At 39.8% G+C, this 27,623-nt stretch overlaps 1 protein-coding gene across 1 annotated transcript in view; it reads right to left on the bottom strand.

Moving 5' to 3' along the window:
* Positions 1-27,623, bottom strand: part of LOC109917628 (signal-induced proliferation-associated 1-like protein 2) — a 401,246-nt gene that overhangs the window by 106,131 nt on the left and 267,492 nt on the right. Inside the window, exon 10 of the mRNA XM_048597090.1 lies at positions 21,459-21,733. Within this exon, the coding sequence (XP_048453047.1) occupies positions 21,459-21,733 (275 nt within the window). The remainder of the gene's footprint in view (positions 1-21,458; positions 21,734-27,623) is intronic.

Below are 27,623 nucleotides of genomic sequence, written 5' to 3' on the forward strand. Positions count from 1 at the left end.
GTGGTTTTTGTGTGGTGAGTGACAGAATAGAGGAATGTGTGTACAGCACCTGAATATGAGGGAATGTGTAATTATAAAAACTGCACTCAGTTTTAAAAATTTAGAATGACTGAAGTTACGAACAGTGAATAGGTTTTATGCAGAAGTAACTTGCTTTTTTTAAAAAAGAATAACTCTCCAAAATTAAATAACCATCTGCCTACGGCCTTTTAAGTCTTTAATTAAATATATTTAATACTTTGCACTCAGGTGTCCTTTTCAAGGTTATCGGGGCTTAATTTAAGAGCAGCATTTATTGTAACCATGGTTTTATTCTGTTGACTGCTCTCATAACTTTGCTACCAAAGCAAGCTTGTCACAAATTTAAGGAGTGACACGAGTTCAGACAGACTCACAAGATGTAGTCTTCCCATTCAGTTGCTTGTACCCCCTGTGGCCACTGCATCATGAATGTACTAATGTACTCCTGCCTGTAATAACTCCAGAGGCCAATATCCTGTCACCAAGTCACCCTTTATTTACACACGGACAGTCCTTAACACTGATCAAGCTCCCTCAGAGCCAGCTCTCAGAGTCGACAGGATGCCTGACACTCCTGTTCTTATCTGCCAACCAGGGCTCCCTGATTGGACCAGGTTAACACCCTCAATCAGGGAACTCATATTCTATGAGGTCCATCTGGGTGATCTTGTTACAATCACTACATTCTCTGTTGCTATATTTATTTATTAATATGTTGGCTCTGGTAATGTGCTATTAATTTATTCATGCATTACTTCACCTATGGTCACTTGTACAAATTCACTTCTCCTGGTTGCTGTTGATGTCCACTTCTGTAGTGAATTTAATTCACTGAAGCCTGTTTCTCTGTTAGTTATTTATCTTATTCCACCGGTAGCTCTATGAATTTATTCAGTGGAGACCAATCCTCCTTTTTTCCAAAAAAGCACTCCTCCCTACTTATGAGTGCAGTGCTTTCTGCTCTCTGGTTGTTTCATACAACAAGGGTGACTATTAATGATTTTAAAGATTTGACATAGTCAATATTTTAGTTCACATAGGGGCCATTTGACTTTTTATTCCTCTGATGGTACAAGTAAATTATCATACTTAGCTTTCGCAAAAGATCATTATTTTTGCTCTAAGTGTTTAATTCCCTCTTGGTTTATTCTGATTGGACAGCAAAGAGACAATATATTCCAGGGTCTAATTACTCTAAACGCATGCAAAGATTGGCAAAACTTGTCCTTTCATAGATGCAAAAAACTTGTATTTACACCTTATCACATCCTCAAGATGTTCAAAGATGTTTGGCTATCAATTAGTTACTGATGTGTGTAGTCGCTGTTGTCTTGAAAGAAAATGGCAGAAAATTTGTATCAACAAGATTCCAAAAAATGAGCAATAACCATTCAAATAATAATCATAGAATCACAGAATCCCTACAGCGCAGAAGGTCTGCACCGACCTTCCAAAGAGCATCCCACCAGACCACTGAGCAATCATGCCACCACATCATGATGAGAGAAGGTTCATTAGGCTGATTTTTTAAAGAAAATATTTATTTATGGGATGTGGGCATCGCTGGCTGGCCAGCATTTATTGCCTATCACTATTTGCCCTCAAGAAGGTGGTGGTGAGCTGCCTTCTTGAACAGCTGCAGTCCACCTGCTGTGGGTTGACCCACAATGCCATAACGGAGGGAAAAACCAAGACTTTGACCCAGCGACAATGAAGGAACGGCAATATATTTCCAAGTCAGGATGGTGAATGGCTTGGAGGGGAACCTGAAGGTGATAGTGTCCCCATATGTCTGCTGCCCTTGTCCTTCCAGGTGGAAGTGCTCATGAGTTTGGAAGGTGCTGTCTGAGGATCTTTGGTAAATTTCTGCAGTGCATCTTGTAGATAGTACACACTGCTGTTACTGAGTGTCAGTGGTAGAGGGAGTGGATGCTTGTGGATGTAGTGCCAATCAAGTGGGCTGCTTTGTCCTGGATGGTGTCAAGCTTCTTGATTGTCGTTGGAGCTGCATCCATCCAGGCAAGTGGGAAGTATTCCATCACATTCCTGACTTGTGCCTTGTAGATGGAGGACAGGCTTTGCGGAGTTAGGAGGTATGTTACTCACCGTGGTAGTCCTAGCCTCTGACCTGCTCTTGTAGCCACTATGCTTATGCGGTGAGTCCAGTTGAGTCTTTGATCAATGATAACCTCTAGGGATATGGATAATGGGGGATTCAGTGATGGTATACCATTGAATGTCAAAGACAGTGGTTACATTGTCTCCTATTGGTCATGATCATAGCCTGGCATTTGTGTGGTGCGAATATTACTTGCTACTTTCAGATACATGTATTAGAGTCATAGAATCATAAAGCACAGAAGCAGACCATTCAGTCCAAACAGTCCATGCTGAACATAATCCCAAACTAAACTAGCCCCACCTGCCTGCTCCTGGCCCATGTCCCTCCAAACCTTTCCTATTCCTGTGCTTATCCAAGTACCTTTTAAACAGTGTAATTGTGCCCGCATCTGCCACTTCCTCAGGAAGTTCATTCCACACATGAACCACCCTCTGTGTAAACAAAAATTTCCCTTCGTGTCTTTTTTAAATCTCTCTCGCCTCACTTTAAAAATATGCCAATTGTCAGCCCAAGCCTCGGTATTGCACAGATCTTGTTGCATTTGAACATGGTGTGCTTCAGTATCTGAGGAGTTGCAAATGGTGCTGAACATTGTGCAATCATTGCAGTTATTGGCCAACATCCCCACTTCTGACTTTATGACGGAGGGAAGGTCATTGATGAAGCAGCTGAAGATGGTTGTGCCTAGGATACTCCTGAGGAACTCCTACAGAGATGTCCTGGATCTGAGATAACTGACCTCCAACAACCACAAACATTTTCCTTTGTGTCAGGCATGACTCTAACCACTGGGGTGTTTCACCCCTGGATACCCATCGGTACTATTGCCGGAATGTTGTCAGGGCCTGTAGCCTTTGCAGTATCCAGTGTCTCCAACCATTTCTTGATGTCACACGGAGTGAATTGAATTGGCTGAAGACTGGTATCTGTAATGCTGGGGACCACTGGAGGAGACCGAGATGGATCATCGACTCGGCACTTCTGGCTGAAGATTGGTGCGAAAGTTACAGCTTTATCTTTTGCATTGATGAGCCGGGCTCTTCCATCATTGAGAATGGGGATATTTGTGGAGCCTCCTCCTCCAATGAGTTGTTTAATTGTCCATCACCATTCACGACTGGATGTGGCAGGACTGCAGAGCTTAGAACTGATCCGTTGGTTATGGGATCGTTTAGCTCTGTCTATCACTTGCTGCTTTCGCTGTCTGGCGTGCAAGTAGTCCTGTGTGGTAGCTTCAGCAGCTTGGCACCTCATCTTCAGGTATGCCTGGTGTTGCTCCTACTATGCCCTCCTGCATTCACCATTGAATCTGGGTTGATCCCCTGGCTTGAAAACCGAAAGAACTGCAGATGCTGTAAATCAGAGACAAAAATTGAAATTGCTGGAAGAGCTTAGTAGGTCTGACAGAATCTGTGAAGAGAAATCAGAATTAATGTTTCGAGTCGAGTGACCCTTCCTCAGAACTCGGGATTTCTCTCCACAATGTTGCCAGACATGCTGAGCTCTTCCAGCAATTTCGATTGATCCCCTGGCTTGTTGGTAATGGTTAAGTGGGGGATATGGCGGGCCATGAGTTTATAGATTGTGCTGGAGTACAATTCTGCGGCTGTTGATGGACAGATGCATCTGCAGCTGGCAAATTGGCAAGGATGAGGTCAAATATGTTTTTCCCTCTTGCTGGTTCCCTCACAAACTGCCACAGACCCAGTCTAGCAGCTATGTCCTTTAGGACATGACCAGCTCGATCAGTAATACTGCTGCCAGGCCACTCTCGGTGGTGGACATTGAAATCCCCCACCCAGCGTACATTTTGTACCCTTGCCATCCTCAGTGCTTCCTCTAAGTGTTGTTCAACGTGGAGGAGTATCAATTCGTCAACTGAGGGAGGACAGTACATGGCAATCAGCAGGTGGCTTCATTGACCATGTTTAACCTGAAGCCATGAGACTTCAGGGGATCCAGAGTCAATGCTGAGGACTCCCAGGGCAACTCCCTCCTGACTGTATACCACTGTGCCACCCCCTCTGCTGGGTCTGTCCTGCCGGTGAGACAGGACATATCTAGGGATGGTGATGGTGATGTCTGGACATTGTCTGTAAGGTATGATTCTGTAATTATGACTATGTCAGGCTGTTGCTTGACTAATCGGTGAGACAATTCTCCCAATTTTGGCACCAGCCCCCAGACGTTAGTAAGGTGCATTTTTCATGTCAACGGGGCTGTTTCTCCCATTGTCTTTGCCAGTGCCTAGGTCAATGCCAATGATCTGTCCAATACTGTACTCCAACACAATCTGTAAACTCATAGCTCATAGAAATTGCTGGAAGAGACTCTGTAGCAACTGGTACAACTGAATGGCTTGCTAGGTCATTTCTGAAGGCAATTGAGAGTCAACCACATTGCTGTGGATCTGGAGTCACATGTAAGCCTGACCAGGTGAGGATGGCAGATTTCCTTCCCTGAAGGACATTGAACCAGATGGGCTTTTCCCCACAATCAACAATGATTTCATGGTCATCAGTAGATTCTTAATTCCAGATTTGTTATTTTTTAAATTGAATTCAAATTCCAACATCTGCCACGGTGGGATTTAAACATTAGCTAGGTCTCTGGATTAATAGTCTAGCGATAATACCACTAGGCCATTGCCTTCCCCTAAGGGGAATGGATTCACTGTCTTATGAGGAAAGGTAGAGTAGCTTGGGCCTGTACTCGTTGGAAAATAGAAAAATGAGAGGCAACCTTATTGAAGCATATGAGATTCATACAGGACAGTAGATTCAGAAAAGCTGTTTCTTCTTGTGGGAGAGAGCAGGACTGAGGGCAAAATCTCAGAATAAGGGCTGCATTACTACAGCATGGAAACAGACCCTTCAGTCCAACTCGTCCATGCTGACCAGATATCCTAAATTAATCTAGTCCCATTTGCTAGCATTTGGCCCATATCCCCCTAAACACTTCCTATTGATATACTCAGCCAGATGCCTTTTAAGTGTTGCAATTGTACCAGCCTCTACCATTTCCTCTGGCAGCTCATTCCATAGACGCACCGCTGTCTGCATGAAAATGTTGCCACTTAGGTCCCTTTTAAATCTTCCCCCCTCACCTCAAACCTATGCCCTCCAGGTGTGGACTCTGCTACCCTGAGGAAAAGACTTGGATATTCACCCTATGCCCCTCATGATTTTATAAATTTTAACAAGCTCAATCCTCAGCCTCTAACCACTCCAGGGAAAATAGCCCCAGCCTATTCAGCTTCTCCCTATAGTTCAAACCTCCAACCCTAGGAACACCCTTGTAAATCTTTTCTGAACTCTTGCAAGTTTCACACCATCTTTCCCATAGCAGGAATACCAGAATTGAATGCAGTATTCCAAAAGTGGCCTAACTAATGTCCTGTACAGCATCAACATGACCTCCCAACTCCCATATGGAATGCACTGACCAATAAAGGCAAGCGCCTTCTTCACTATCCTATTTACCTGTGACTCTACTTTCAAGGAACTGTGAACCTGCAACCTAAGGTCTCTTTGTTCGGCAACACTCCCCAGGACATTACCATTAAATGCATAACTCCTGCGCTGATTTGTCTTTCCAAAATGAATGGTGTCCTAATCACTCTACTCCATTATGAACTTTCCTGGATTTACTTCCATAAAGTGTTGTTTCTGGTGACCACAAGAAGTTTATTTGCTTGAATTGACTGGAGTGCAAAAAAAATACTCATCCATCAGGAGGATACCAATACCTTGCTGCAGATTTTCTTGAATATTCATTTTATTTAAATTACTAAGAAACTGTCCCAAAAACAATACCTTAAACTAAACACTCTACTTTGACACTTCAGCAATGTTTGATACCCTGCACTTACTTCTTTTAAGAAAATAAAGCATTGTTTTTGCATCCCGGTAACTAAGCAGAACAGAAATTATATTTAGCTTCCTAACTTGTACACATGAATAAATATAAAATTAATTGAACTGCTTACAGGCATTTTGTTTCCCCTTTACATACAGCACTACAAATAATTCCCTTTCACATTATAGATTTCATTTGGAACACAGCAACTATTTTGTTCACAGGTTATCGATTGATTAAAGAAAGAGTTTTAAGTTATCTGTGTAACCAAAGGGAATCAAAGTGAGGTAATGATTCCATTTTGTACATAGTTTGCCAAGGACAAATGTCTCACAGTAAATGCATTTGGATAAAACAGGATTCCATTTCTCAGTTTCTGGGATCATTCACATAAGATACACAACACACATTCGGAGATGCTTTGCTATTAGGCTATTATTTAGCGCTGATAGTTAATGTATTTATAACTTGCTGTGTCTGAAGTCAGTGATCGCAGATTTGAAACACAAGAACTAGGTATAAATCATTGAGATCATGGTCAACGGATATAACGACAGTCATGCAGAAAGGACAAAAGAAAGCACAGAGTCATAAATCTAAGATTTAAAACCAAGGAAATTAAGCAAACACATTCTTAAAAATGCCCGGCTACTTATTTTGCATATTTCTCAAGAACAGCAATGGCTCTACAAGAACAGTCACTCGTATTGAAGGAGTATATCCAGTTTACAGTATATTATAAAACAAAGAAGTGCGGATGCTGGAGATCTGAAACAAAAACATAAATTTGTGCATTTGTGAAACATATTATGTTTGAACTGGATCAGTAATTATTCAAAAACACTCAATATCATGTTTTATTCTCCTAATCAAGGAAGATTCATGCAAGTGATCAAATAGAAATATTTTAAAAATCCAAATATCTACAATTTTAATAGTTCCATAGTGTGTTAATGGCAATGAGGCAAATAGCACAGTACATATAATCACAACTTCTCACGGAAAATTTTAACTACTGGGATAAAAAGTAATTCGATCAATTAATCACTTCCTTTAAAAAAAGTTTATGTTTCACAATGCAGAACGTACATTTATTGTTTAAATTCTAAAATATATCTATGTGGGAATATGCAACGTCTCCACAAGACAGCAGCTGAATTTAGTTACTAAGATAAATAGCTTAAACTGTTTTTTTCTGTACCTGGGGCTGAGCTAACTCAAGAACATATAATTAAAGGCATCTCAGTGCAACTTAGAAAAGAGTGCTGGAGTTTGGGTGAGTAAGGGAGTTAGCTGGAGGCAGGAAAGGAAGGGGTTGCTCCTTTGTTTTTTCTAACTTTCTCAGCCTATAGGATTTGGTTCTTCCTCTGCTACAATAAAAACAGAAAGTGTAGTACTGAAGAAGTTTTATTGGGTGCAAAATGTTAACTGTTTCCCTCTCCACAGATGCTACCACAAGTGCTGAATTTCTCCACTACTTTGTTTTTATTTCAGAGTTTGAGCATTATTTTGACTGCACTTGGTTTTTATTCTGCTCCAGTGAAAGAAGCTAACTGTTTGACAAGTGTCCGAAGTGGTTAAAGTCTGTTCTACTCCTAACATTTAAAATAGTATAGGACCTCGTGGGAGGATTAATGAAATTTGTAAAAAATAAATATGTGACTAAAATAATTAAGCAAATTAAAACACATTAGAATATTAGTACAGTTGAAATGTCATGGCAGAAATATGTTGGAGCTCCTGGATTCGAGTGTGATCCAGGGCAAATATGTCTGCAGTATGTGTTTGTGGCTCATGTAGCTTCAGCACGGAGTCATTAAGCTGCAGATACTGCTATAAATCAGGGAGGGGGAAAATTACCTGCATTTTGCATCAAGAAGGTGGTCACACCCTTATGATAGGTCTTCTGAATTGATCAGCTACCAGGAAAAAGGGTGTGTGGCTGCAGCTGAGGTAGGTATATGAACTCAGAGGGCAGGACTGTAGGAGCCTCAGACTTTAAAATTATCCAACAGATTTGAGTTTTGTTTGGGTGTCGGCAGAGGTTGCAAGGTGAAACAACTGACCATAGCATCTTTGTACAGGAAGCCATTCAAGTTGATGGAATAAAATGAAATATTGTGGCCATAGAGGACAGTATAATGAATGTGATTGATACCGTTCTCTTCAGTAAACAATGAAAGTCCAAACTGATCTTTCGCCTACCTTGTGTCAGGGTTCAGGACATCTGGTCAGGCTGGAGAACTTACAGTAGGAAGGGGAGCATCCAGTTGTCCTGATCCATGTACGTATCAAGAACTTGGGCAGGACAGGTAATGAGGTTCTGCATAGTCAGTATAAGGAACTAGAAGCAGAACCTCAAAGGCAATATCTCTGGATTATTATCTGCACCATATAAAAGTTAACATAGGACAACTAAGATTAGTGAAAAGAATGCATGGTGTTGTAATCCCAGCTGACGTTACTACTGGACACGTCAGATTCCAAAATGAAATCTGGTTTGGTAGATTATACTTTCATTTTATAAAAGTTAACGTAGTGATCCTTCACTGAAATATAAACACACAAGGCTGAAGATCTGGTTTTAATAAACAAACCCGTAATATGCAAAAATCCCCATCCATCTAAATGTCATGTAGTCTGAAAGATTTCAAAACACAGGACAAAATGAAATCTCATCTAGTCCCAAAACCATCACTTTATACAGTTAATCAAAATCCATAGAAATGTTCCCTTTCCTGTCTAGTCCATAGGTTTGACTTAACTGCTTCTTTTCAGTTCCTGTCCTGTGAGCTGTGAAGTCTATGCCCTGGAACAGACTCACAACTGAGACTTAGGCTTTCTCTATCGTTTAACAATCTACAATGTTCTAAAGAAATTCACCTGTCTGGAAGTTTTCACAAACTGAAAGCTTTACACTGAGGTAACTTATTCCCTTAACTGTTCTGAACAATTTCCCTTTCTAGAGAGATTATACTTGCTTCTTACCCCAGTCAGGTTTCCTTCAAACCAATCCAAAAACCTTTAAACTACATTTTTAAAAAAATCCTCATCTAGATTCAGTGACCTTTAATAGTTTAATTCTTTCCTGCATAACTCCACAATATAAACAGACTTTCATTAACACTCTAGAGATCCTTGCAGTTATCTCCTCTCACACACATCTTGATTTTTAGTCATGGCTCCAGAAAGACTGACCTAATTCATTTTTAAATCCCCTCAGAAAAATAAACAATACCCATATGCCACACTTCTCCACACAAAGGCGTAATACTGCTGCAGCAGAAGTAGCTTTTGTTTCAAGGGACACTGCCACAAGCATTGGGTTAAGTGGGACTATTTAGATGGTCTATGTCTAAAACTCTGTTGGGACCAATGTTCTAGAAAGCCACATAACAAGGGAAGAGGGAGGGTTTTAAACTATCCAGGAATAATGGATCAAATTTGGGAAAATGTGGTAACTCAAACAGTAGAGTTATTAATACAAGAAATGAAAAAAACTGTCAGAAAGGGATTGAGAGGAAAAATCTAAGAATTAATCAACAGAAAATGAGACCTTACAAATCATAAGGACAAAACAAAATGTTCTGTATCTGAATGTATTCCAAAGGGAAACAAATGAACTGATAGTGCAAATAGAAATAAATAATTATGACCTGATAGCCATTACAGAAACATGGTTGCAGGGTGACAGATTAGAATCTGAATACTGATGACATTTAGAAAGGCAGGTGGCTAGGAAAATGTGGAGGGGTGGCTCTGTTAATTAATGATTGTATTAGAGTGATTATCTAAGATCTAGAAACCAGGATGTGGCTGCAGGCTAAGAAGAGATAAGAAATGATTATGACAAGAAGTCACTTGTGGGTGTGGTGTACAAGCCAGCTAACAGAAGCCACTCAGTAGGATGGAGTATCATGAATGAAATAGTACGAGCTTTCAGAATTAGGGTGATAATCTGGAAAAATCAGATAGGCAAAGGCCGCCTACATGAGGATTTCACAGAATGCATTGGCAATAGATTCTCAAAGCAATGTGTTCTGCGGCCAATCAGACAACCTTTTATGCTAGGACTGGTATTGTACAAAGTCATAGGATTAATTGATGATCTCATGTTGAAGGCATGAGGTAACAGCCATCATAATATGATTGAATACAACATTCAGTTGGAGGGAGAGAAAAGTCTGTCCAACATTAGTATTTAAAACTTAAATGAGGGTAATTCAAGAGCACAAAGCACAGCTAGCTAGAGCGAAGTGGCAAATTAGGTAAGTAAAGATGTTGTGAGAAATGCTTAGGGGATATTTCTGAATACACAGAAAAGGTACATTCCCAAAGGAAAGAAAAACTCCATGGGGCGGACCTACCATCTGTGACTAATTACAAAAAGGTTAAAATAATCTTAAACTTAAACAGAAAGCATGCGATTGTGCAAAGATGGGTATCAGGTCACAAAACTGGACATGATATTTATATGAAGGTACTTCCTTTATTAAATCTATCTGTGCTTAAAAGATTGTGAAAATTGATTAATCTGAAAGTCAAGCACATGCCTGAATTTCTTTTTATATAAAAGGTTACTACAAGAACTCTGGGCTTTTCTTTCAAAATGAAACACTCATTGGAAGAAATAATTAAACAATCAGTAAAAGCCTTATGGAGTATGGAACTGCTTAGGTGAGTCACTTCTGGGTGAAAGACTGGTTTAGAAGATTGTCAGGAGTAATCTGCTGAGAAAAAAGCCACCCAACTCATCCATTTGCTCTCTTTTGGAAAAACCTTTTTGAGTCCAGTGAGAGAGCTGGAAAACTAATGGGGAAATTCTTTTGAGAAGCTTCTGAAAGACTTCTTGATATATTCTGAACCAAGTGCTTTTGAAAAGGTCCCAGTGACGATGTGCCTAGTGAAATCTGTCCATGTCATGAAGGTTCATGATATACTGTCATCATTTTGGAACTCATTTTCAAAAAGTTAAAATTCATATATGGCTTTGAATTTGATTGCATTTCTATATTATGCATGTCAAGAATAAAAGGACACAGTTTTTAATCTCATGTTTGAGTTCTGTGAATGGGGACAGATTGTCTTGGTTTGTTTACATGAATTTAAGTAAGGTCTCTAAAATTCTTGTGACAAACAGTTCAGTGCATTAAAAGCAAAGGTAGAAGAGAGAGACGAAAAGTCTAGTAGCAAGGTGTCCTGTGAAACAGCGAGGCAGACACTGAAACAAGTTCATAGGTGATGTATAGGTTTTCTTCAGTGAGGAGGAGGTGATTCAGACAAGACATATAAAAACAACAGTACTGTTTAGCAGTCTCCAAAACAGTCAATGCAGAAAAAAGAAATTCTGAGTAATTACAAGGTTAGTTACAGAAAAGCTCCAGAAACAGAAGGCTTTAAAGTATCAAAAAAGAAAATATTGGTAAAGGCAATTCAATGCAGGAATTTCACAACACATGTTAAGTAATAAACGAACAGCTTGTTTAAGGGATTCATTAACTAAAGATAGTACTGAGTGAATGCAGAGGTTTGTCAGTACTAACTGAAAAAGAATTTTAAAAGTGGAGGCAGGGTGCCCTTCGCTGAGGCTTGAGTATCTGCAAGTTTGCTGTTGACGGTATTTGGGTTGAATCTTTACTTCTGATATTTGTAATAAGACTGTTTCAAATAGATCTTATTTAGTGTTAAATAGTTTGTGCTTTTGTTGTTTTGTATGTAATGAATATTGAAATTCTCTTGTTAAATGTACACTGACAGCTTCTTATGAATACTTTCACTGACTGACCATCATGGTAAACAAATAGCAGAAAGAGAACTTATTGTTTATCAGGCTGGGTTTCACATATCCAGTATTAATGTTAGCTGTCATCATAATCAGGAAGCCAGACTGAAAACCACCTGGTATATTTCATATTTTATCCTTTATCTTCAAGAATTAACAATTATTTGGCCAAAGGTTTCTTAAAACTCTATCTTTGCTGAGAAATGTTCTTCATTACTTATTTAAGAGTGTGTGTGTTTTGTGTGTGCGTGTGTACATGTGCACGTGAGTGTGGTGTGTGTGTGTGTTATTTAGAAGGTTTTAGTTTTGATTTAGTGTCGTCACATATACCAAGACACAGTGAAAAGTGTTTTTTTGCAAGTTATACAGGCAGAACATACCATACAAAGTGCATCAGAGTAGCAGAAGAGAGTACAGAATACAGTGTTACAGCCACAGAGAAGGTGCAGAGAGAGAGAGAGAGAGAGATGATCAGAATTAACATTTGAGAGGTTTGTTCAAAATTCTGATAACAATGAGGAAGAAGCTGTTCTTAAATCTATTTGTACATGTATTCAAACTTTTATATCTTCTGCCTGATGGAAGAGGGTAGAAAAGAATATAACCGGGGTGAAGGGGTCTTTGACTATATTGGTTACTTCCATTTCAAATTGTGTTGATTATCTTTGCAAATTTGCTGAATAAGGTCTGTTTTTGTAATGAATACATGAGTTTGTTACTTATTAAAGGAACCTGGTTGATGAACTTCTTTTGCATTTTGAAACAAATATAATATGCAACTTTCTGTATCGGTAAGAGGCTAAAGCACTTAAATCTATATTGTAATAGTGGTGTAGTGGAAATACAGAAAGACCGTGCACTCCTCAAACCTCAGTTATAACAAAATGAATAGCAGTAAAAACTGACTAAAGATAACGGAGGAGAAAACATAGAGTATGAAAGGAAGCCAGCTAGAAGTGTAAAGCCAGATAGTAAGATATTTAAACAAACAGAGAGCTAAAGTGAGTGGTCCCATAGAAAGTGAGGCTCGGAAATTTATAATGGAAAACAAAGTAACTGCAAATGAATTAAAGAGGCATTTAGCAACAGTCTTCACTATTAATCAGATTTCCAGTGGCTCAAGGTGGCTGCTTACCATCATCTTCTCAAGGGCAAGTGGGGTTGAGCATCAAATTCTGGCCTATCCAGTGACACTCACATCCCATGGATGAAGAGAAACAAAGGAAATGGAATGGAAGGAGGAACTGAAGAAAATGATAATCAACAGGGAAGTAGCATTGAGCACATTGTTGGAGCTCTGGGCTCTCCTAAACCAAGAATCTAGTCTGCAATAATGTTATTAAATCACTTCCACAACAGCATGTTCTGCACAGTGTTGCCCTCGATCCATTTCAATTTGAAGTCATTAGGGCTGTAAAACAACTGTCTGACCAACAGCATTGTGTCCTCAGGTTGCAAGGATATTTCCATAACTCACTTGTATGAATGGAGGGGAAGCAAGTCCATCAGTAACAATTATTATACTTCACTTCTCTCCACAATAGGACAAATTCTTCATTGAGTTATTCTGAAGAGGATTTTCACTCATTCTACAAACTCAGTAAACCCAAAATCTGGGGAGCTTTCATGGTGGACAAAGAATAGCTGACATGATCTTTGTGGCATGTCAAATTCAAGAGAAGTCCCATGAATAAAACAAAGTCAGTATAACTGACTGATCGGGACCTTCGACAAAGTAAACTGTGAGGAGGTGTGAATGGTGCTGCCTCAACAAGGCTGCCCTAAAAATATGATTAAAGCCATCACTCATTTCAGTTTTTTATAGAATGGTGCCCTAACAGATGTCTCCCTCGTCATCAATGGCATGGAGCAAGGCTGGATAATGGCTCCTGTTCTATTCACCATTTATTTTTTGACCATTCTCTTGTATGCACTCAAAGATCTAGATATTGGAGTACACATTCAGTTCAAGAGAGACAGCAAGCTCTTTCACCTGCAAAGGCTCATGTCCCCGACAAATATGCAGCAGCAACTAAATGAATTGCCATTTGCTGACAAGTACCTTTCATTGCACACAGGATCCAGAGGTCATCCAGCTGTTGGTAACTGCTTTCCCCAAACTTGACAGTAAGTCTAAAAAGAATAGAGTCCACACTGAATAGCATCTCACTGTGCCTAATTCATTTGCTCAAACGAGATCATCTATCCACTCGTGGAACAAACTCAAAGACCCAGGAATCATAATTAATAATATCTACGTTGAACTATGTTTTTATCTCAGCAGTATCCTCTTCAACAACGATGCTGGATACAGTAATTAAGTTACCACTTACTTGACAAAAGCAAGCCCAGCAGTTGGTTGACCCACCCACAGGTTTGAAGAGATTGGAGGCTTTATATCAAAACAAAGACCAAAATCTACCACACATCACTTAGGTATGGCTGTGATGTATGGACAACCCATTAGAGTCACATAAAGCACTCCTTCTTTGTTTGCTCAAGATCTATCTGTAACATTAAGCGACAGGATAAAATCTGTCATGGGAGTTCTTAAAGTTATGCACGCCTTGTAAAGACAGGATGTTCATCATATGGGTATGTTTGAACCAGAGGAATATAGAAGACCATGTGCATCATATAAACGAATGTGATTAATTTTGCACTGCTTTAGTAAAGAGCTGGCACACACATGAAAATGACCTCCTTCCATGCTATAAACCTCTATTGTGATTATTCAACTCATTCTAAAATCCATGAGCTGACAATATTGTTCATTTGTCAGAATATTTATTTCCCGTATGGGGGGGTTTTGTGGAATCTAGCTAGCAAATTAACTTGTTAAATATTTAACAACTTGATGTCATTACCTCTCGATGCATCCAGTGAGTGCTTTTGTGGAATCCAGTGATATTAAGTGCAATAAATTAAAATTGCCTCACAAAACTAATGTAAGAAAGAGGTAATGTTAGTCTTAAAAATATTAAGTGATTAAGGAACTTTTGAATAAATTTGGGCTGGAGTCCCATTCAGTATGCTTTATCTCCGGAGAGTAAAAGCTAAAAGCAATCAGACTATATTAAAAAAAATTTATGGTGATTTAACAATCTTAAGGCTGCTCAAAAAATGTCTGTGTGTGTTGCTGCTAAAGCTAAGAAAGAAAATTCTCTATTACTGCTGAGTGGCAGCGTTTGTGGAGGGACTGAAAGAAAATGGGGAATGAGACCAGCAGCCCTTAAACTATATCTCTAAGAGCTTCAGCACATTCTGCCCAAAAATGTGTGGATTATTTCAGCCTCTGCATATTGTATTTTGTCGCTGGACTTGCATTTCTGTATTGTTTATCACAATGTACATTCTGTTTCAATCAGGGTTCAAATTCAGAAAATATATAGGTTCTAGCGCGGGGGAAATGTGGGGACGGAGGAGGGAGTGCGGCAGGGGCTTTCTTACATCCAACTCTTTTATGATTTCTTCCAGATGAAGAGACCTCCTCCTTTGCAGGCCATAACATTGCCTCACTATGCCGTTTGTCCCTAACTTCCTTGCCTATCCCACACCCCCATGTTGCAGCATCTCTAACATACTCAAATTCCATTAAACAACTTGCATCTAAACATGCACATTGGACCTCCAACTGCTTTGTACAGAAAAATCAAGAAAGGAAAAGAAAGAAACAACTTAATTTATTTTTTGAACAAGTAACAAAGAGGATTGATGAGGGCAGAGTGATGGATGTGATCTACTTGGACTTCAGTAAGGCGTTTGACAGGGCTCCTCATGGTAAACTGGTTAGTAAGGTTAGATCACATAGAATACAGGGAGAACTAACTATTTGGATACAGAACTGGCTTGAAGGTCGAAGGCAGAGGGTGGTGGTGAAGGGTTCCTTTACAGATTGGAGGCCTGTGACCAGTGGTGTGCCACAAGGATCAGTGCTGGGTCCACTGCTTTTTGTCATTTATATAAATGATTTGGATATGAACATAGAAGGTATGGTTAGTAAGCTTGCAGATGGCACCAAAATTGGAGGTGTAGTGAACAGCATAGAAGGTTATCTCAGAATACAATGGGATCTTGATCAGATGAAGTTTAATTTAGATAATCTAAGTTATAGGAATTGACCATTTTGACCTCAGGTCTGTTTAATACAACCATGATTGATCTTCTACCTCAAATGCACATCGTTACTTGCTTCACATCTCCCCTGATTCCCTGAGTGCTCAAAAATTCAGTTTATTTCAGTTTTGAATACAATCTGCCATGGAGTGTCCACAACCTTCTGGGGTATAAAATTCCAAGTATGCACACCCACTAACTGAAAAAAAATGTTAAATTGAATTTTGACTTTCAGGTCCAAATGCAAATGTTACCAATGAAGCCCTATAGGAGGAGTGTGTGAAGGTACTAACTTTGTGATTTGTTCATAGACCTGGAGGAACCTTACTCAGTTTTCCATAAATATTGAGATGGCTTGACGACAGAGATTCCTCCTTTTGGTTTTGTCCAGAGTTGTTTTTCCCTCAATGTAACGAAACCCAACTTATAGACCCTGATATTGGCTTTCAGAATGTCTTTATATCTAAATTTGGGATGTTCGATGGCATAGGTTCGTCTGTTCAGCTAGCTGTAGAAAACTGCCTTTAATATGTAGTAACTGACCATGGGAATGACTTTGAACCAGTTGGCAAAGTATTCCATGCTTCAACAAATCTCTTTTGTAAAGGAAAATTCTAACATCTCTAATCATTCTCTTAGTGACAATCTGAAATTGATAACCTCAATAACCTGTGTGTCATGAAACACTACTGCTTCTAATTGTCTTGCTTGCTGATAATTACGAGCCTAGAATATATTGCTGAGATGTCAAATGAGCAATTTAAGAATATTACAGGCATAACTGCTTGGAGTGCAATAGGATGCACGTGCTATTTATAGAAGCTAGATGCTTATCCAAGTATTGGACACTTTTTTGATTGCTTGTTTATTCCCAAGTTCCTCAAAACCAGATTTATTCATTCTTACTCTAATAGAGTCAAACAATTAGCAACAGTAAGCAGTTTGCACTCTGCTGAAAGCTCTCTTGTTCTTGCAGTGCCTTGGTGAGTGGCAAATTATACAAGGTAAAATTTTCTTTAAAACAGGAGGACAATTACTACATTGCACAGAACATTTTAATTCAGGAGACAATTATGGTTGAATCATCTTATAATCTTACTGCCACCTTAGCAAATGTATCAAAAACCCTCAGTCTGCTTTTCATCACCCACTTTGCCAAAGTTCTGCATAGCGTATGCAGCAATCATGGAATTCAAATTAATTAGCCAGGTTTCGAAGCAGATGGCCATTTAAAAAAAAAAAGAGCTCGTTAAGAGGGAATTACTCTGAATTAAACTGAATCATGGGCAATCAAAAAAGGTAAATTATGTCATGCACCTGTAGTCACAGCTTGAAGTCCTACCACATCTGAGCTCACAAACAAGCACAAATTCACAATCCATTCATTGTGACCTAGACACATGAAAGAAGAAAAATTATATTCATTAAAAGCCTTGCACAATATAACCAGCTACAATGACTATGGATGGGCTGGAAGGAGGGACTCCTGCATTTGGAAGTTTTCATTAGGGAGAAGCAATATCCTGATCACAACAAATATTTATGTAACACCTTTAACATAATGCAAAATTCCAAGGTGCTTCCCAGTAGAAATATGAAACTAAGAATTGCACAGAGTCAAAGAAGATATTAGGTCAAATGTCCAAAAACTTGATCAAAGAAATAGGGTCTAAACATAGAAACTAAGAGCAGGAGTAGGCTTGTCAGCGCTTCGAGCTTGCTCCCCTATTCAGTATGATCATAGCTGATCCTCTGTATCAATGACATATTCCCACTTTCTCCCCATACCCCTTGATGCCTTTAAAATCTTGAAATTCATCTCTTCCTTGAATATATTCAATGACTTGGCCTCCACAGCATTATGTGGTACAGAATTCCATACGTTCACTACCCTTCAAGTGGAGACAATTTTCCTCATCTCAGTCCTAAATGGCCTAATCTGTATCCTGGATTGTAATCCCTAGACTTTGTAACAGGGGAAAATATTATCCCTGCATTTAGTCTACAGACTTGTTAGAATTTAATACGTTTCAATCATATCTCCTCACATCCTTCTAAACTCTAGTGATTACAGGCCCAGTTGAACCATTATTTCGTCAAAGGATAGTTCTGCCATCCAAGCAAGAGCCAAGTGAACCTCCACTGCACTCCCTCATATGCTCATAGAGCATGGAAACAGACCCTTTGGTCCAATTAGTCCACACCAACCATGTTCCCCAAATAAATTAGTCCCACTTGTCCAAAATTGGCCCATATCCCTTCAAATCTTTCCTATTCATGTACATATCCAAATGTCTTTTAAACATCGTTTCTCTACCAGCATCCGCCACTTCCTCTGGTAGTTCATTCCACACACTAATGACTCTGTTAAAAAGTTGCCCCTCATGTCCTTTTTAAATCTTTCTTCTCTCACCTTAAAAATATGGCTGCTAGTTTTGAACTCCCCTACCTTAGGGAAAAGATCTTTGCTATTCACCTTATCTTTGCCTCCTCATGAATTTATAAATCTCTATAAGATCACCCGTCAAAGTCCGACACTTGAGTGAAAAAGTACCAGCCTATTTTTACATCTCAAACCCTCAATTCCCAGCAACATCCTTGTAAATCTCTCCTGAACCCTCTCCAGTTTAATAATATCCTTTATATAACAGGGCAACCAGAACTGCACACAGTACTCCAGAAGAGGCCTCACTAACGTCCTGTACAACTTCAACATGACGTCCCAACTCCTATACTCAAAGGTCTGAGCAATAAAGGCAAGCATTCCAAACACATTTGTAATCATCCTGTCTACCTGTGATGCAAGTTTCAAAGAATTATGAACCTGGTCCCCTAGGAGTCTTTGTTTTACAACACTACCCAGAGTCCTACTATTAATTGTATAAGTCCTGCCCTTGTCTGCCTTACCAAAATGCAATATCTCATATTTATCAAATTAAGCTCCATTTGTCACTCCTCAGCCCATTGACCCAATTGATCAGATCTCTTTGTAATCTTAGATAACCGCCTCCACTGTCCACGATACCATCAATTTTGATGTAATCCGCAAACTGACCAACCATGCCTCCTATATTCTCATCCAAATCATTTATATAAATGACAAACAAAACTGCATCCAGTACCGATTCCTGTGGAACACCGTCGGTCACAGGCCTCCAGTCTAAAAAACAACCCTCCACCACCAAACTCTGTCTCCTACCGTCAAGCCAATTCCACAGCAAGTATATTCTTTCTTAAGTAGGGAGACCAAAACTACACACAATACTCCAGGTGCAGACTCACTAAGACCCTGTATAACAGCAGTAATATGTCCTTACTTCTGAACTCAAATCCTCTTGCAATGAAGGCCAGTATATCATTTGCTTTCCTAACTGTTTCCTACACCTGTCTACCTTCATTGATTGCTGTATAAGGTCAACCAAATCCTTTTGTATACCCACACTTCCTAATATAACACCATTTAAATAACACTCTGCCTTTCTCTTTCCCACGCCGATGTGTATAACTTCACATTAAGCCATGTTATGGCTTAAACACGTCTGTTGTGTTTACCCACTCACTCATTTTATATAAATCACCTTGAATAGTCCTCGTCACAATTCTCTATCTTGCCCTTTTTGCTTCATCAGCAAACTTGGAGATGTATTTGGATTTCCTCATCCAGGTCATTCATATGTGTCACGAATAGCTGGGGCCTGAACACTGATCTTTGCAGTACCTCACCAGTCACTCACCGCCTGCTACTCAGAAAGAGAACCATTTATTTCTGCTCTCTGTTTCATGTCTGTCAATTAATTTTTGATCCATCCGAATATAATGCCCCCTATGCCATGTGCTTTTATTTTGCCCACAAACCACTTAAGTATCCTTACCAAAAGCTTTCTGAAAATCCAAGTACACCATATCCACAGATTCTCCAAAATCTGTTCCACTAGTACGTCCTCAAAAAAACTCCAGATTTGTTAGGCATGATTGGTCTTTCATAAACCCAAGTTGGCTGTGTACAATCCCATTAATACGATGTACAGAAAGTCAGAAAAACAGTTTGATAATTTAGCAAATGTGAGGAATTGAGAGAAATAGTGATGATTTATCATCAGCACACGCATAATCCGAAAGCACTGTGTTAGCTTATGTTACCTACAAATAATATCTATATGAGAAATCGAAGGGGTTGAGGATCGATCCTCAGGATACATCACATGTGACAGCAGAAAGAGAAACTATTGCAATTGATTGTCTAACTACAATGAAATAGAATTGTACAAGCAAAATTTGAATGTAGAGTTCCAGTCAGGACCTGAAGCTAGAGTGCGAAAGCATGCACAAACAATGGCACAGGATAATACAATTAAGAAACAGGAGACATACTAACAATGCATAATTAAGAAATGGGGAAGGTAACTGTCACATCGTCTGATGGTCCCGAATCACAATAATTCATCCCAGTAATTCATCCTTTTATGCAGATTACACACACATTCCTTACCATTTCCAGGACCATACCAAGTCTCTGCATTGCAATTACTGTACAGGAACACAATTATCAGCCCATCAGAGGCCATTGTGCTGCAGCCTTTGCCTACATAACGCCATTGTGTTGTAACTGAGAATGAAAACATATATAGACTGCATGCATATGAAACTTGATGGAGAAATGCCACGACTATCCAGCATTGGATCCCTGTTGGCCTAATAAATACACCACTTGACTACTGCAACTGAACTCAGTGTTGAAATTTTGCAACAGACTATCTGTTGGACCTTTCAGAATGAAACCATATCAGAGGGGTCCCAGCCAGCTGGACAATAGAAGAAGGACAATGGAGAAGGACAGTGTCATCAGCCATATCGAATGCTACTGACAAGTAGGACGAGGTAGTCAAGTTTATCTACTCCACACAAAGGATGCCATTTGTGATTTGTTTTCCCCTTACATGGATATTTCTTCCAAAAAGTAATAATGAGTGTAAGACAAAAAATACTTTGACAAAATGTGCTCTTTTTCAACAACAAACAACTTTGTTACAGGAGTAAACAAGGTGTAGAGCTGGATGAACACAGCAGGCCAAGCAGCATCAGAGGAGCAGGAAGGCTGACGTTTCGGGTCTAGACCCTTCTTTCTAAAGGGTCTGCTGTGTTCATCTAGCTCTACACCTTGTTATCTCAGATTCTCCAGCATCTGCAGTTCCGACTATCTTTGTTACAGGAGTGTTATTGCCAAATTAAGTATTTTCAGGCAAGTTCAACACCAACAACAGCCAGTTTTTAAAATAAAAATAACACCGTCATAGGTAATTCGCACTGTCACAGTAGAAAGTCTTAAAGCATTTCTCAGCTTTATTTGATCACTTTAAAAACGTTGAGTTTTATTAAAACCAGGGGAAAAGTAATTGCTGACATGTGATGATTACATCACTGGGCTTTGTTGTAGTTTATGTTCAGGGGAAAGATTCTCTGAACACTTAGGTTCATGTCCAAACTGTTTTAAAGTATCTATCAAAAGTCATACACCATGAGTTATTAGTCAACATATCTCAAAACGATAAAGTTCTTTACCTTCTGGGTGATCCGTCTTCATGAGGCTGAATAATCACTACTTTCACTGTCACAGAGGTTCGTAAAAGGTCAATCATCTGCTCATGGGTCAAGGTTGCCACAGCTACTTTGCAGATCTCAACGAGACGACTCCCTTGCCTCAGGCCAGCTTTCCAAGCATATCCAAATGGTTCAACATCTGCCACAATACCTTCAAAGTTAACATGGAATCCTAGCTGTCCGAGGCCATTCCTTCTCAGAGTCATTTCTGCTGTTTCACAGCCTCTGGTCACTAACTGGATGAGAAGAATCATATTGTTAATTGTCTCCTCTAATCATATTTAGATCTGCAAAGAGATAACTCAAGTCATCTCATCTGACTTTCTTAAGAATCTGGTGTGTTGACAATATACACCATCCTCAGAAAGAGAAACACTTTAGAATTTTGAAATGGCTTGTAGTGTGACTGTCTTGAAACAGGCTATATCTTGCAACTGTGTAGACAACAAAGATTTTCTGCCAGCCATATGCTCTTTGTCAAATTCACATTTGCATTTGATCCACAATCATTCCGTTCAAAATAATAAGCCGACATCCCAACATCATCTTCAAAAGGAATAAATAAAGACTTTGCTCTTCCAAAGGTCTTCTCTTAGACCACTTTTTTGGCATTTTTGAACATAAGTAATCATAGGGTGGATTTTCAAAGTTTCTTACAATTATAGTGCCATTTATTCTGTTATGCTCATATATCTAGGATTGTCAACTTTGATGGAATTGCATTATGGGTTATTTCATCCTGTGGTTTTCCAAGTACAGTTACTACAATCCCCATCATTCATTACCTGCTCAGTAAGTCAATAACGATGTAAACAATAACCATAATCCAGAAACTTATTTACCTACCACCTGGCTTTAGTAAAGCACTGTATTCTGGACACAGTGCAGTCGCGCTGTTTGTGAATCAGAAAGGGGGCGGGAGAATTGTTCCCATAATTTCTTTTTAGGATTGCTGGAGTATCTGGGGAATTATTCCTAAATTCTGGAAGACTCCAGAATAATTCAGCAGACATAACAAGTTTGCACTTACCCTAACCAAAATCCAAAATTACAACGCATAGAAAATAAATAACAATGAAATTTAAATGGCAAGTGCACAACATTCATATTCAAACACTGGAAAGAAGGTTAGAATCAGTCAGAAAGTTTAATTTGGATTTTAGTTTTTTTTCCACAAATAGATGCACAGATTACTGAATGGATTTGTGAAATACCAAATGGTTTCTCCTTAACATTTGAAATTGAACAAACATCAAACATGGCTTCTTGGTTGCACAGAGAGACAACACTATTATTTTTTGCCAGAATAGAAATGGTTTGGAAATTCCTTCATCAATTACTTCTGGAAACTGCACTGGAGGCAGTGGCATGGACTAATTTTGCACTTTTAATCTGTGTTATGCAATTTTCCTCCACTCAGTCTTAATCTCCTTCCAGCTCATTGCTGATACTGTCATGTAAATAATCATGCTTTTCCATAGATATTTTGGCTATTTGAAATATTTCAATACCACAGTGCAAGCATCTACTTGTAGATGATTTAAATATTTTAAAAATGTTTATCTGAGGAAAAACAACAAAGAACACACAGTGTCATTTTATCTGTGAACTGCTTTTTATAGTTGTTTTCAAATTAGGAACATAAAACATCTCCAAAAAACTCTCAGTAGAGACTGAAAACAGAAATCTCACAAAAGGTTTGGTTGACAGTCTACTGGGACTTGAGGAAATAAATTAACTGTTGAAGAATATACTCAAAGGTTTACTTTTAAACTGTTACGATGTATATTGAATTGATTAAATTTGATTCCAAAAGGTTACAATATTAGTGACAGACCAAACGTAAATGTTATTAAACAGATTTATGGATACTATAGGAGATGAAGGAGTAAAAAGAGCAAATAGATCAAAGAGGAGAGCATAAAATCCTCTAGGCACAGCTCGTCACATCACACGGCAAGACGGAAAATCAGCAAAGGTCACAGAAATTGAGAAAATAATGCAAGTTGAAGGTTTCAATTTTAAAGATGTAGTCGATATACTGTATATGTTTCTTTCTGACAGCTATATAGCTATACAAATAACATTTATATTTGAAACAGAATAAACAAGTAATTTTATCATTTTGAAACAGAATACTAAATTTAGCCATAAAATCAACTTGAAATGTTACAAATGCCTTCAATATGTTTCCCTTTTTACATATAGGCTTTCCTGGGATATGAGTTAACTTCTTTCCCCCAGGTCCCTCAAGTAGAAAGCTCTGAACAAGTGCCAGAACTTCCTAAAACATTAATGCTAATGAAAATCACTTTCATAGACAACTTCAAGGAGGCATTTAAAGCTCTTTCCTTATCGCAATAGTAAAATATCAGTTGTAGCTTTGTCATAACTTTCTTTGATAAGGGTAACCACATACTCGCTACTTCTGGCAAAATGGTGGTGGAGTAGGATGCTCCACCTAGAGCTCCTCCACTGCACCTATTCTTTTTCTTTCTTTTCCTCTCTTTTTAGCAGTCCTGGGGTGGCGCAAGGGGAGGCGAGACCCAGAACGGCGCAAGGGGAGGCGAGACCCAGAACGGCACGAGGGGAGGCGAGACCCAGAATGGTGGGAGGGGAGGCGAGACCCGGAACGGTGCGAGGGGAGGCGAGACCCAGAATGGCGCGAGGGGAATGAGTCCCGCTTGGTGCAGATGAGTGCCGGTGCAGAGTGGGCTGAAGGCTTGGAGCAAAGTGGGACATTTGTTGGATTGGGGCCTGGCATGGGCAGTCAGATGATGTGCTGCGCTGCTATTTGAAATGCTTTACTGGACTGTAATGTCAATCCTCTAACTATGTTGTAACTATCTTATTTCGAACTTATTTTTTAGACACTGTAGGTAATGCTACTACTTCTCCTTTTATTCCTGCTTCGTATCCAAGATTTGTACCTAGGTACTTGTACCTAACATGACACCATTGGAGGCATTGTAAAACCTTTTCACTGTACTCCTGTACTAGAGTACACATGACAATAAAGAATATTCTACTCTATGCTATTCCATTCCTGATTTTAATACCCTTCAAGTACATTGCTGAGAGAGTGCCAGACTGTCGAAGGGCAATGTTAGAGATGAGGAAATAGATCAAGGCTTTGTGTACGCTCTTAAGTGAAGGAATGTCAAACACTATTTGAATAGTAAAGGAATCTGAGTGATCTCCTGGCCAATACTTTTCTCCTCATACAAGCTATTCAACCGAAGAACACAAGTTATCTGGTCTGAACAATAGTGCTGCAAATTGGATAAGGCTGAAGTATTTGCAGCAATCTTCAGCCAGAAGAGTCAAGTGGATGATCCATCTCGGTCTCCTCCACTGGTCCCCAACATTACAGATGTTAGTCTTTAGCCAATTCAATTCACTCAATGGGATATCAAGAAAGAGTTAGAGACATTGGATACTGAAAAGGTGATGGGCCCTAACAAGATTCCGGCAATAGTACTGCAGACATATGCTCCAGAACTTGCTGCTCCCCTAGCCAAGCTGTTCCAGTACAGTTACAACACTGGTACCTACCCGACAATGTGGATAATTGGCCAGCAATGTCCTGTACATAAAAAGCAGGACAAATCCAACACAGCCAATTACCGCCCCATCAGTCTATTCTTGATCATCAGTAAAATGATGGAAGGTGTCATCAACAGTGCTATCAAGCAGCACCTGCTCAGTGACGCCCAGTTTGGGTTCTGCCAGGGCCACTCAGCTCCTGACCTCATTACAGCCTTGGTTTAAACACGGACAAAGAGCTAAATTCCAGAGGTGAGGTGAGAGTGACAGCCCTTGACATCAAGGCTGCATTCAACTAAGTGTGGCATCAAGGATCCTTAGCAAAACTGGAATCAATGGGTATCAGGGGTCAAACTTTCCACTGACTGGAGTCATACCTGGCACTTATAAGGTCTCAGCAAAAATGTTTCAGAAGTGACTGCCAGACTCCTAAGACTGCATAAGATCATGATTGCACACAAAGCAACAGCAACACTGTGCCATGATATTCAGAATCCCATGCAGCGAGTGCAATAAACATTACATTGGACAAACAGGGAGGAAACTGACAACCAGGATACATGAACACCAGCTGGCAGTAAAAAGACATGACAACTATTCACTTGCCTCAATACACACAGACAATGAGGGCCATCAGTTTGATTGGGACAAAGTGACCATACTAGGACAAATGAACACCAGACATACAAGGGAACTCCTGGAAGCCTGATTCTCAACATGGGACTCCATTAACAAACACATTGAAATTGACCCCGTATACATACCGCTGCTAAAACAACAGAAACAAAAGCAACAAGACCATCACACCACAGGATCATACAAATCTGGAAAGAAGCAGAACACCAACGCTTTGATTAGAGGTCGCACTGATGATGTTGCCCAGAAGGGTAACAAAACGTCAGCACACCACAGAACAACTGGCTTGGTGAGCTAACAAACAACTTCATTTCTGGCACATAGGAAGACGGTCATGGTTGTTGGAGATCAGTCATTTCAGCTCCAGGACGTCTCTGCAGGAGCTCCTCAAGGTTTTGTCCTAGGCCCAACTATCTTCAGCTGATTCATCAATGACTTCCCCTCCATCATAAGGTCAGAAGTGGTGATGTTCGCAGACGTTAGCACAATGTTCAGCATCATTCATGACTCCTCAGATACCGATGGAGTCCATGTTCAAATACAAGAAGATCTGGACAACATCCAGGTTTGGGCTGACAAGTGGCAAGTAATATTTGCACCACACAAATGCCAGGCTATGACCATCTCCAATAAGAGACGATCTAACCACCACCCATTAACATTCAATGGTCTTACCATCACTGAATCCCCCACTATCAACATCCCTAGGGATTACCATTGAACAGAAACTCATTTAGACTCCTCACATAAACACAGTGGCTACAAAAGTAGGTACAGGCTAAGAACACTGCAGTGAATAACTCACCTCCTGACTCCCCAAATTCTGTCCATCATTTACATGGCACAAGCCAGGAGTGTGATGGAATACTTCCCACTTGCTTGGATGGGTGCAGCTCCAACAACTCTCAAGAAGCTTGACACCATCCAGGATAAAACGGCACGCTTGACTGGCACTACAGCCACAAGCATTCACTCCCTCCACCACCGACGCTCAGTAGCAGCAGCTGTGTACCATCTACTAGATGAACTGCAGAACTGTACCAAAGATTCTCAGCCAGCACCATCCAAACCCATGACCACTTCTATTTAGAAGGACAAGGGTGGCAGATACATGGAAACACCTTCAAGTTTCCCTCCAAGCCACTCACCATCCTATGCTGTTGCTCTGTCAAAATCCTGGAATTCCTTCCCTAATGGCATTGTGGGGTCAACCCACAGCAGGAGGACTGCAGCGGTTCAAGAAGGCAGCTCACCACCACCTTCTCGAGGCCAACTAGGGACGGGCACAATAAATGCTGGCCGGCCAGCGATGCCCACATCCCACAAATGAATAAAAAATACTCATATGCCTGCAGAAATGTACAAAGTTGGTGATCATGATATATTGTTCAAATTCTCAGAAATGTTTACAAAAGCTTGGTAATAGGCACTACCTTCTGACCTGTAATGCCTTCATTGTTTCACTCTTCAAGAAGACTGACTTAAACAATTTTTGGAAAGGATAAAGCTATATCCTTTCTGTCCATGGAGAAGATTCTCACATGAATCCTTCTGAATGCCCTTCCAAAGGCTCAAACTGATTTCCATACATCCAGCATAGCCACAGACTTGATCCTTGTTGGTTAACCGATCCAAGAAAAGTGTCTGATATAAGAGAAAGGTCCACGTGACCATTATTTAATTGTCAAAGGCCTTTGACTCAATCAAACAAAGCCTTTTGAAAATTACTTGGAGACTTGAATATCTAGCAAAATCTATTACTATTCTGCAACTGCTGCACGACAGAATAACTGCAAACATTCTTTGCAATGAGATAGTAGGAACTGCCAATGCTGGAGTCTGAGATAACAAGGTGTAGAGCTGGATGAACACAGCAGACCAGGCAGCATCAGAGGAGCAGGAAAGCTGACGTGTCGGGTCTGGACCCTTCTTCAGAAAATGGCA

This window comes from Rhincodon typus, chromosome 5 (genome assembly GCF_021869965.1).
Source record: "Rhincodon typus isolate 14 chromosome 5, sRhiTyp1.1, whole genome shotgun sequence".
Classification (NCBI taxonomy): domain Eukaryota; kingdom Metazoa; phylum Chordata; class Chondrichthyes; order Orectolobiformes; family Rhincodontidae; genus Rhincodon; species Rhincodon typus.